This window comes from Malus sylvestris, chromosome 13 (genome assembly GCF_916048215.2).
Source record: "Malus sylvestris chromosome 13, drMalSylv7.2, whole genome shotgun sequence".
In the NCBI taxonomy this organism is placed as follows: domain Eukaryota; kingdom Viridiplantae; phylum Streptophyta; class Magnoliopsida; order Rosales; family Rosaceae; genus Malus; species Malus sylvestris.
In genome coordinates, this window is record NC_062272.1 from 14,307,933 (window position 1) to 14,319,751 (window position 11,819).

General features: G+C 38.3%; 2 protein-coding genes across 2 annotated transcripts; one reads left to right on the plus strand and one right to left on the minus strand.

The window, feature by feature from the left end:
• Positions 1-1,124: 1,124 nt before the first annotated feature.
• On the plus strand, positions 1,125-7,343 carry LOC126596818 (uncharacterized). Its single transcript, XM_050263475.1, has 15 exons — positions 1,125-1,370; positions 1,455-1,528; positions 2,104-2,185; positions 2,445-2,548; positions 3,179-3,305; positions 3,685-3,779; positions 4,349-4,472; positions 4,687-4,767; positions 4,892-4,990; positions 5,344-5,502; positions 5,606-5,666; positions 5,756-5,829; positions 5,968-6,012; positions 6,318-6,488; positions 6,585-7,343. The coding sequence occupies exons 2-15, from the start codon at positions 1,491-1,493 to the stop codon at positions 7,077-7,079; spliced, it is 1,755 nt and encodes a 584-aa protein (XP_050119432.1). The 5' UTR covers positions 1,125-1,370; positions 1,455-1,490; the 3' UTR covers positions 7,080-7,343.
• A 151-nt stretch (positions 7,344-7,494) lies between these two features.
• On the minus strand, positions 7,495-10,672 carry LOC126596817 (uncharacterized). Its single transcript, XM_050263474.1, has 2 exons — positions 8,273-10,672; positions 7,495-8,075 (listed from the first exon to the last, which is right to left on the minus strand). The coding sequence occupies exons 1-2, from the start codon at positions 10,367-10,369 to the stop codon at positions 7,635-7,637; spliced, it is 2,538 nt and encodes an 845-aa protein (XP_050119431.1). The 5' UTR covers positions 10,370-10,672; the 3' UTR covers positions 7,495-7,634.
• Positions 10,673-11,819: the final 1,147 nt, after the last annotated feature.

Below are 11,819 nucleotides of genomic sequence, written 5' to 3' on the forward strand. Positions count from 1 at the left end.
TTTCAAAAGAGAAATAGTATTGGAATTTATATCAACAAAATCAGATTAAAAATAAAAATAAAAGTAAAATGGTTGTTTTATTCACATCCTACGTTTTGTTAACTACACCCCACATACTTAATACATTCCACATATACTTTTTAAATCAAAATTTATCTTAATGCGCCCCACATGTTTTCCAATACTATCCTCACACCCCATATTCTATATGTACACCCCATACGCTCTACTTAAACCCCACATCAATACGAAGAATGAAGAAGGCGATGAACAAGTAAAGGAACTGGAGTCAAGTATGAAACAAATTTTTCCCTATTCTCTATTCAATTTATAACATTGTCATCCGGTGGGGTTAAATAGCCCATACCTTCCGCCGATCTATTATTTGATAATTGGATTGCATATAAGATTGTATCGTTCATTCTCAGTCCGAATATATATGAATTCACATGCACAACTATTTGGCGTTCTATCATGGTCAAAGCCAAATTTGTGAACACATTGCATTTTATTATATCAGTTGTTCTTCTAGGTTGCACCTACAAAGTAAAAAAAATGTATTGCTGGCTTTAAACTGACCAATTTCCTTTTCCTTTTTCCAATTCTAAAATTTCTCTCATCATAGAATCAAGCAAATTAAAGATCTGCAGAACGAGGATGAAAAATAATCTTTTCCCACGTTTTGTGCTTTTAGTAGTTAGAGTCTTGTTCTACAATGAAGGACGTGAGTGACTTTGAGAGCTTGAAGAAAAGCAATCTTAGAATACAAGTCTAAATTAACTTAGGGTGTATTTAGAAATTTTTTGGGCCTAAATAGTCATTTTATATTAGGTATATAAGCCACTTAGCAATAAACTTTTATGTGAAGTGCATTCAACAATAAGTGGGGTGTTAATAAAAAAAAAACAAAATAAAATTATAAGTAGGAAACCACTATCTCTCATTTGTATTAAAATAAATACAGTTAATTAGTTTCTATTAATAATTCATCGCATATATTTCAATACATTTGCACTGAAAACCCGACCCTTTTACCCGGTTCCAGCTCTGAAATGGAGACGTATGCGTAACACGTGCGAGGAGCGAGGGAGGTTAGAGAAAAGAAAAGAAGAAGAGCCAGAGAGGCAAAGAGAGAGACATGCGTCGGGACTCGGAAGGAAAGAACAACAGCAATCAAATTAATTAAATAATAATAATTAATACTTAAATAAATACGTATTTTTTGTTCTTCTTGTTTGCAAGGAAGCAAACACAAAATTCTTCTCATATTTCCACCCCAACAGCACCGGGCGGGTCCTTTCTTCTTCTTGTTTTCTTATTGGTCTCTGCAACTCCTGATCACCCATCAAGTTCAATTTTTGTTTCTTCAGGTATTATTTTTTGTAATTTAATTTTTTTTTTTGTAATATTTATTGTATTTTTTGCTGAAAGAAGTAAAATCTGTGGAAGAACAGCTAACAGCTCGGAGAGGGAGATCGTTTTTTGAATCGATGGAACAGCTAGTCAACTTTATTATTCGGCCTCCCAGGTGAACAATTACCCTTTAGCCCTCAGTTTACTCTGTAGCTCTTAGATTTTGTATTTTTTGGATTTTGGGATTAGATTTTGTGATGGGTTTTTGTTTTTACTGTGTTTGGTTGCTGAGAAAGATGGATTTGGAGATGAAAGTTTGAATCTTTAGTTGCTTTCCTGTTTGGGTTCTCAAGGAAAAAGAAACCCTTTTGCTGAATTAGCCCAATTCAACTATTTGTTTATTTAGAATTCATAATTTTCTACTATTTCCTCTTTTTTAGTAGAAAGAAATAGAGTATGAAAGCATATGATTTGAAATTTGATTTGATTAGCGTATTTTTTTATGGTAGAGATGGAGTTGAACCTTGTTTCTGTTTTTCTTCTCCTTCCTCGTATGTTGGAAAGCAAGATCATTTTGTGTAATTTCGGTATTTCTCTGTCCCATATTTGTTCTGGTGTTAATTTAAGATTTTGTGAAGTTTATTTGTTGAACATGATACTTTGAGTGATTTCTTTGCCTTTCAGAATTAGAAACCGAAATGATTTGTAACTGTTTGAAGAGTATATGAGTTTACGGGTGTTTGGTTTCAGGGCTGAGTACGACCCACAAAATGATTTGTTGGATCAAGAGTTCATACTGAAAGGGAAATGGTACCAAAGAAAAGATGTGGAGGTAAGCTTTCCATATTCTGTATGTCCACGGAAGGTAGATTAAGTATTTTATTTCAGTTTCTGAACTTACAAGTGTACGTCCTGTTGGAGGGCGTAAAAACCTTTTGGATATGCAACCCTTGTGATTGTTTGTCTCAGAATTTTTTTATCTTGCACATTATTTTCTGAATGATGTTCACTTTCTGCCTGCTTATGACTTGAGAATTCCTGTGGTTGTCACTTGTCACCTTTTGATATAATGGTGTTTGAAAATCCTGCAGTTGAAAAATAGTCGGGGAGATGTCCTGAAGTGTAGCCATTACACGCCCATTGTTAGTCCAGAAGAAAAGCCTTTGCCTTGTGTAATATACTGTCATGGAAACAGGTATGAAAATTTATGCTTAGTTTGAGTTTCATTGTTTATTTCATGGGCGTTTCATCCAGTGTTTACAGCCTTTCTGACATTTCAGAACTTGGAAGATTGTGATTTTACTGCTAAAATATGGATTTCATGTAGTAACTAGTAATGAAACAATTCTAAATGCCCTTAATCTTCACCAAGAAAATGAGGTTGCTCGACAAATACTGAAGGTCATAGTTACCTCTGGTTTCACATTCTTTTTAACCCTAGGATATGCAAGCGATGTTTATCCGTAATGGTCACTTTGATTTAGAATTTCATATTAATATAGCCTGGAAGAGTACATCCAGTCACAATCTTATACCAGTAATGATTCACTGTAGAAGAATATAATACAAAATTATGTTATTCTCTTGAGGTTTACGTGCAAAAGAGAAAACCTAGTTGTCTTTACATGGGCTCTGGGATTCAATGGTCCTCAGCAACCCTACTGATATTATTTGCACATATCACACGTGTGAAGCATACTTCATAGCTATGTCATCACTCATGTGTATGCTTGTTATGTCCCTCAGATCTAAATGATATTTTATGCCTTTTTATTTTTCCTCCATAGAATATAACGTGACTGACTGCAGCATATTGTGTTGACAGTGGGTGCAGGGCTGATGCCAGTGAAGCAGCCATTATTTTGCTTCCATCAAATATTACAGTTTTCACTCTTGATTTCTCCGGGTCCGGAATCTCCGGAGGAGATCATGTGACTTTAGGGTGGAATGAAGTAAGTACTCAATAACTATTTGTAACAGATTCATCATAACGACCGGAGCACAACAACGTGGAATGGGTTTGTTCCACGTTATTTCTATATTGTATGACGACTACTGTTGACTTAAAGAATTTGTAAGTTGAAATGGAAGGTGTAATAATGAGCCCACATAGAAGAGAGACTAATTTAAGAATTGGTCCATTGAGTATCCAAAATTGTAGTTAATATATTGTTGAGGGTGCTCCATACGTTTTCTTGGTTTGTCAAAACCGTCTTTGTGAAGATGAATGCTAACTTCTTTATGAAATTTTCTGTGTTTCTCCTTATTTATGCATGTAGTTACCATTCTGAATCAAGGGAATTGGCACCTGACTTTCTAACTATTTTTCAGAAGGACGACCTGAAGACTGTGGTTGATTATTTGCGAGCAGATGGAAATGTATCTTTGATTGGTTTGTGGGGCCGTTCAATGGGTGCTGTTACTAGGTTTTGCTCATTCACTTATTGCTTAATTGTAAACGTGCATATATGAATGTAGATGTAGGAGATCTTTCAGTTAATTGTATTAAAGGTTGAATAAATTTTGAAACACAAAAAAGGCGTATCGATGTTTCTGGAAGATTTTTATGGCCAGTAATTAGTTCATCATTTCTTCTGGTTCTTGGTATGGTGGCTAGAGTTATGACCATTTCATGAGCTCGTAACTTGATGGCTGCAAAGCCTCACATGGCACCTGTGGTTTTGAAACTATCTAATCAATCTGTACTTTTGCTTGTATTATATGTAATATTCCCCTAAGTGTTTGCATGCGGCCATTGTCCTCCTCAACTGATTGTATAATAAAATACGGGTAACATTGACGACCATAATAACAACAATTGAAGAGTCCATTAGGTTAAACAACAAGTGAAGAGATTATGGTGTGCAAGGTGGTGATAAGATATTTTAGTATATGAACCATATGAAACCAGATGTACGCTCTGCATCAATACTTGGATCTTTGTTATTACTTGAGGGTTAGCGTATCTGCTTTTAACCATATACATATTTGGCAGTCTTTTGTATGGAGCTGAGGATCCTTCAATAGCAGGAATGGTTCTTGACAGTCCATTCTCTGATTTGGTTGATTTGATGATGGAATTGGTGGACACTTACAAAATTCGTTTGCCTAAGTTCACTGTAAGTAGATCCTATGTCTGATTGTCTGGGATGTTGCAACTGAATTTTGGTGCATATTGGGGAATAGATTGCTTTTAATTAAAGCCTTTCTGATGGTCGCTATCAGTTCTCGCCTATAATGGGCAATGAAGTTTTGTTGTTTATCAGTTGTAGCTACATACTGAGTCATGACTGTTATAACCTCTGACCTTGACCTTTTTTTTCGCTTACTTAGGTGAAGTTTGCAATCCAATACATGCGGAGAGCTATCCAGAAAAAGGCAAAATTTGACATAATGAACCTGAACACCATTAAGGTACCTTATCTATGAATGTTTTTGAATCTAAGACAAAACACATTGGAATAGAAAACACAAATTTATGTTCTTTGTCACGATATTTCATTCTCTTAATTTCTGGTTGACTATATTTTTTTATTAGGTGGCAAGCTCTTGCTTTGTTCCAGCTTTGTTTGGGCATGCCATTGATGATGATTTCATACAACCCCATCATTCAGATCGTATATTTGAGGCGTATATGGTAAATATCCATAATGTGATTACTATAATTTTGGCATGATATACATTCTGGCATGCATCTTATGGGTGAATCTGTGTCTCGTACAATGTTTGGGTGCGTGTAGTGTCTCACAGTGTTTACATGGAGTTGAAACAAATTAGAACTCTCAATTTTCTGTGACGTCTAATGAGTTTGGTATCATTACACAAACCAGCTAGCACTTAGTCTAGTGGTATTTCATATCCAATTGTAGAAGAGCTCCCAAGTTAGATTCTCCTCCCCAATAATAAAAGGAGATGCCTCCTGCTTCTACTCTCCCTTGGTTTTCATCATTCTGTCTTCCAAATATCCTTATGTAAATGAGAACTTTGCAGGGAGACAAAAACATCATCAAATTTGAGGGAGATCACAATTCTCCACGACCTCAATTCTACTTTGATTCTATAAACATCTTTTTCCACAATGTTTTGCAACCCCCGGAGGATGAGGTTGTGGAAACATTTTTTGACACTTTACACGAGACCTTTGGTAAGGTAAAAAAAACTGTGATTCATTTGGCTGTAAGTTTCTATTGTATAAGAATTGCTAGATTTAGCGTTCACAGCCCTTCTCAAATGTTGACTGCTGTACCTGCAGGGTAGTTGGAGAAGTGTGCACACAGCTGATTATGATCACGGATGTTCAACTGCTGCTACAGGTGATTAAAGTGCCTTATTTTCTCTTTAACTTCTCAAGTGCACAGGCTCTTTATTTGGCTAATCTCCTATCGATTACTTTTACCTGCAGAAGCACCACCTAGCAGCGGCCAACAGGATGCCATTAGACAACTCCGTTCAAGAAGACCCATGAGTCGGATGGAGGTTAGTAATTAGTTCATTCTTAATTTGTTTGCACAAATGAAAAACGATCCAGAATAAAGCATTTTGAATGATGTTTACTGTTCTGCAGGTGGATTAACTATATTTTTTTTCTTTTTATCTTCTATGATTTTTCCTCAGGTTCCTTCTGGCATTTCATCTACCGATGGCCAATCCGAATCCAAGGTATTTTGCATTTTCTCTTATGAAACTGCTTCCAAATCCCAAATTTTCTTCCTCGTAATTAACATGATGCAGTAACATGACATATGCCTGGTCACTTGATCAGTATTCTGAAATAATCACTCAAATTAATAGAAAAAAACCTTTGTGCCGCTGTAGCTGATACTTGTGACAGATTGGTACATGTTGTGGCTCACAAATTTTATGGTGCATTGGTGCCAGAGTAGTTCGAAGTCATCATGTCTGGTTCTATCTGTTAACTATAAACATAACAGAGTTAAATGTCTTGATTATATATGGTGGTGCAGGATGGACAAACTGATAATGGCCCATCATCTTCTGATATGATTAGCTTTGAATTTGCTAATGGCAGTCCTTGTGGGCCCCATGTTCCAACCACGATGGACGATGATCAGTATGTAGAATACCAGCTTGATGACCTGGAAGGTTTTCCAAGTGATGTCGATGAGGAAGAAAGGGTGAGTTATATAGTTGATCTAGATGAGTTCTGGATTCAGGACCTTTTTGAATGACTGCTGAATTTGAATTAACGTTTAACTCGTCCAAATTACCAGATGTTAATGGAAGCAGTGATGTTATCACTAAAAGACTTAGAAATGAGAGGCCCTCAGGCAGATGAACAACCGCCCTGGGATACCCCTGATTCTTTAAATTTGTCGCAAAAAGATGACCAGCCTGATGATGCATCTACTGCAGAGAAGCGAGAGCTGTTGGAGACAGAATCTACTTCCACTTCAGTTGGGCACTTGGGATCCTCGAAAACAGAATCTATTTCTACTTCAGTAAGTAAATCCCCTGAAGATCAAACTCCTACAAGGGTTCCAACAACAGAACCTGCATCACAAACGCCTCTATCCATAATGGATGGGAGCGCGGGGCCATCTAGCCAAAGCGATACATCAGAAAGCATCCAAAGAACATCAGATAGTGACTTGTCAGCCAAGACGACAGCCACAGTAACGGTGGTAAAAAATCCTGCAAGCAATGTCATGGATGGTTTGATACGGCGTTGGGATTTTAACTTCTTTAGAAACAACCACAGTCGATAGATGACTCTTTTCCTTATTTTTTTTTTCGTTTTGTCCGCAGACAATATGATTGCATTTGTTTGTAACTAAAATATCAGGGTTCATGATTTGTAAAATGCTCGTCTGGAAAAGGAAAACCCGAACCGGAAAACGGAAAAGAAAAGAAAGATTGCTGTGAAAATTGTATTGATTTTAGTTGTAACATAAAAAAAAGGTTTCTTTTGGTTCCAGATTCTTATTCAGTGTCTACAACACAAATGAATATATTGTTTTGTTTTTCTCGGTGTTCTGATGTCTTCCTTTCATATGTACCACGTATAATTTTGAACAAGTTATGGCTGGTGAACGGAATCAGGACTTCATGTGTAAGGGTGAATGCTATTGATAATGTCGTGAAATATGGCAACAACTTCCTCCGGTTAAGTAGAAATTTCAATGGTGATAATTTGTGCATCGTGTTTACGGTTTAATTTACAGTACAAGAACTTTCTCCAAAAAATTAACGGAGTTCAAATATGTGTTTAAGTGAATTTGATGAATTTAAAGGCAAACATAAGTGATGAATTTGATACTGCATTATGCTGCATCATTTGACCCTTCAGCTAGCAACCCCAAAGCAGTCTCTACCAGCGAATGGATCGTCGTGCTGTGCCGGCTCATTCCTACGGTACCAGAGAAAATGTTGAAGCTTTCGAGCTCTGCGGTTGTCTCTAGCACAAAATCCAGCTCCTTTTCCATCCCCAAATCCCTGAAAACTCGGACGTTTTCCGGTTTGTCTCTCATCATACAGATTGCCAGCTCTATGGAAAACCTCCTTATTCTTGGAACTTTGATCGGTGGATACCTGTACTTCTTCAGAATCTGGACTATTTCATTTGCCACTTCTCCCTCAGTGATTCCGGCTTTCTTAAACATGAGGTTTGATTCTGCGGGAGACAAGAATGTAAGAACCGGTGCTGCTAGTCCTACCATTGCTTCCTGCAGTTTGTGTTCGTCTGAAGTGATTGCTCTAAGCACCTGCAATCGAAGCCAAATGCATAAGAAATGAGTCTCTAGTGCAGAAAAAAAACCTACAGCGACTCTAGTCACATGTTATTGTTGATTTGTCAAACATATATATATCAGATTCTTGGGCAAGAAAACATTACTCGTACTTAACATATGTTAATGCCGAATAAAAGTAGAGGTAGGTAATGTGGCAAGGAAGAACTTACTGTAGGTGCTGCATTTGTAATTCCCTTCAGCTGGTGGAAACAGTTTGAGCCGTTGTAGGTGCACAGATTCCTAAGAATCCTAGCAGCATTTACACGAAGCAATTGAACCTCAAGAGCTTCAATGAGGTTTTCCAGTACTCCCAATTTTAATATCCGCAGACAATTATTCTTGCTCTCTAACACCAGCATAGCCAGCGCTTCTCCAGCTTTGGTCCTCACCTGTTTATTATTCTCCAGCATTCCCTTGTTGAAGAAAATGTTGAACAACTCCTTAAGAACTCCACCTGTTCCACCTACTCTCTCAGTTGCATCTGCTTCCAGCGCCAAACTCGTTAAGATTTCAATTCCCAATTGTTGCAGCATTGGATGTTTCTCTCCATATCTCAAAATATCTCTAATATTGCTGATTGTGAAAACTATCTCCGAAAGATTTCTCCTTAGGTTCTTTCCCGTGCTTCCGGTTGTGCTTGCAAGCCTCTTCACCAACTGGAGTGATCGTTTCAGCGTCAGTATTTGATCGTGTGGCATATCAGTCACTTCTTTTAGAAGCCTCTCGTCAGCATGTGTAAAGTCTATGATCTTGGGCAGGAGGCCTCTTGTGTTTCCAATCTTCCCACAGTTGTCGTGAACACGTGCAAGTTTCTTCAAAATAAGTAATCCCAAATGGTTGAATGTCAAGAATCCGTAGTTTGGGTGGTCAGAAATGATCCTGTTTTCACTGATCTCGTCAGCTGCACCACTTGAGCTCCTGCAGGTTTGGAGCAGAGATGAGATTGATTCCATTGCGCCGGGAACTCCAGCTACCCGAATGGAGTTCTGATTTTTGCCAGCGAGTTTTGACAAAATCTGTGCTGCTGACCTTCTGATCTCCTCCTCCTCTTGATCTGTCCAATTCAAAATCTCAACCAATCTTTCAATCACCGCAATATTTAGACCAATCTTCTGCAATGTATCATCTGAATACCGATGGTTCATTGAAAACTGTCGAAGAATTCTCGCTCCAATGAGCTTCTCATCGGGGGAATTCGAACCCAACAAGTCTATTCCAAAAGTAACCATATCCATCTTCAAGCCATCAAAAATGCTTCCATCAACACACCTCGAATACGCATCATAAAAAAACCTCCTAACCGAAACCAACCCCGAAGGCCCCAAATCACACTCCTTGTTCACCTCCTCCAACAATTTACAATAGCTTATCATAATCTCACCGTAAGCTTTCTCCATAAGAAACAACAGAGCTTCTGCCAATGCTAACGAATAAAATATAATAAGAGCAGACTGCCTGTTCCTCTTGTCAGTGTCCCCCTTTGCGACCTCTCCATAGTTGTGCTTCACGAGCTTCACCAGCGAAAGAGCCACGCATGATGAGGCGGACAGGAGCTGGAGCCAGTAGAGCAGCTTACTTATATGCTTTGCGCGAAAAATCCATTGCGCGTAAGGCAGGAGAGGGACTTCCGAGCTAGTCCAAGTCCGGACTATCTTCCTCTGAAGATCAGAGTTTCGCGACGACTCTGAATTTCCATTAGTCCTCGTCATGTCTCTGCTGCGTTGACTTTGTTTCCTGACTGCAAGTTTCTGCACAGGCCTGAAAAATGCTCTGATGCTGTGGAACACGGCACTGGAGCTGATTCGCAGTTCGCGAAAGCTGTTGATACCAGCATCGGTTATGGACCACGTGGCCTGGTGCTGCCACTCCAGCTCATGGCTCCTGCTGAAAATTCTTGTCCCTTCTATCAGCAAAATGATCGTGATGAACCAGAAGTCGGTCTTGTCTAATACAATGGCGAAACCGCCTAGCAGAACCACCGTTGCCCAGATGAAACCGAGGGTTCCTAGGCCGGTTGCTGTCTTTTCGAGCACTGCTAGACGGAGCGCGAAAAGGGTCAGCTTTTTCTCTGGTGCTGGGACTGGCTGTGCAGTTGGAGGACCAACGGAAGCTGTAGCGCTGCTGTCTGTCTTCTCAATGCTGTTCTGAGGCTCGAACACTGTGTTGATCGTGGTGCTGCTTGTTTCGTTGAGGCGGGGATGAAGAAGCTCGTCAATCTGCAAATGAATGCTTCCTTCACCTTCTCCTGAGTTATTATGCTCAACCATGTTGCTCTCTCTCTCTCTCTCTAGTTTTTCAAACGTAGAAGATTAGGCGAGATTAGCTCCTCTAGATGGCGGAAACACTCGTGACCCTCAATTCCGATTCTCCTCCTCTCCCGGTCTCGATTTTCGATCAAATATGATTGTATTGCAGAAGTAGATGATAGAATTGAAGCCGTAGAAAAGGATGAGGGGATGGATTTATAAACAAGGATGGCGGAAAATGAGCTTGGGGAGCACGTTTAATCTGTGGAAATGGAGAGGAAAGAGTGAACGTCATATTTTGCTTTTGTAATTTTCCTCCTTATTTAACTCCTAAGTTTGTTATGTTTTGTTGGAAATTCAGTTTTTGCTCTTCTTCCCTTAGATTCAACGTCTCTTTCTTGCTTCCACTAATTAGTTTATTGATTAGCATCGTAGTCAAATTGGTTAGAGTAGTATTTTTTTTTTTATGCGAGATCCATTCTAACAATTCTCTTAATATATGGTGAATTTTCAAGTCTAGTACATGGACAACACAAATTGGGTGTCGTGGAGCACATGTGATCATTGTGCTTCACACACAGGACAATCTGGATTTGATACGATACTAACTACATTGAAATATTTAAGAATTGAAGAGAAAACGAAGAAGAAAAGATGAACCGTGAGTGATAATGTTGAATCTCCTAAGTTGGAGAATAACTTTCATACCATGATGATACTATTGGTATGATGTCTTGTTCCAATCATGAAATATTGGGAAGAGGATCCGCCTTCTCATCAAACAATCTGGACTGCATAAATTAAATTCAACGGTTTCTATTAATTTATTTTTCTGGTCCACCACACACAACCGACGGCACTAATTTTACTTGCACACGAATCAGCGGCCCAAATTACTTGATGAGGAGGTTCCGAACGCTAAGATCCGGAACAGATCCTCTTCCGAAATATTGTGCATAAGTTTTGTATACATGGCATTATATTAGAATAAAGTTGATAAAAGCAACTAATAGACAGAGAAGCCTACCTACTTTCAATAAGCAAAAAGTGCCCTTTATATATAACTTTTCACTTTATCTGAAAGAAAACCAATAAGAAAGAAAGGGTGGAATTTGCATGGTGTTTTTCTCTCAAATTTCCACTTTACCATGTCTCGTAGCCTGGAGACATTGACTTATACTTTTTTGTTTTTTTCTATAGACATTATGTTTCCAAAAAATCGCTTCTGCAAATCACAGTCTGATCCATGTACAAAAACAATTTAGTAAACATAAAAGAAATTTTATGCACGTCAAACAGCTGTAAAAAAGAAGGACCTGAGTATTTTCCTTTTGTTTTGACGATTCTTAGAGATATCCGCATCTGTCTTTTTTTTATATAATAGTAGCTCCTAATCAATAATTTCCTCCTAATCTTCCTCTTATTAGATAAACTTTCCAATGAAATGCTATATTAATATATTATGCCAACT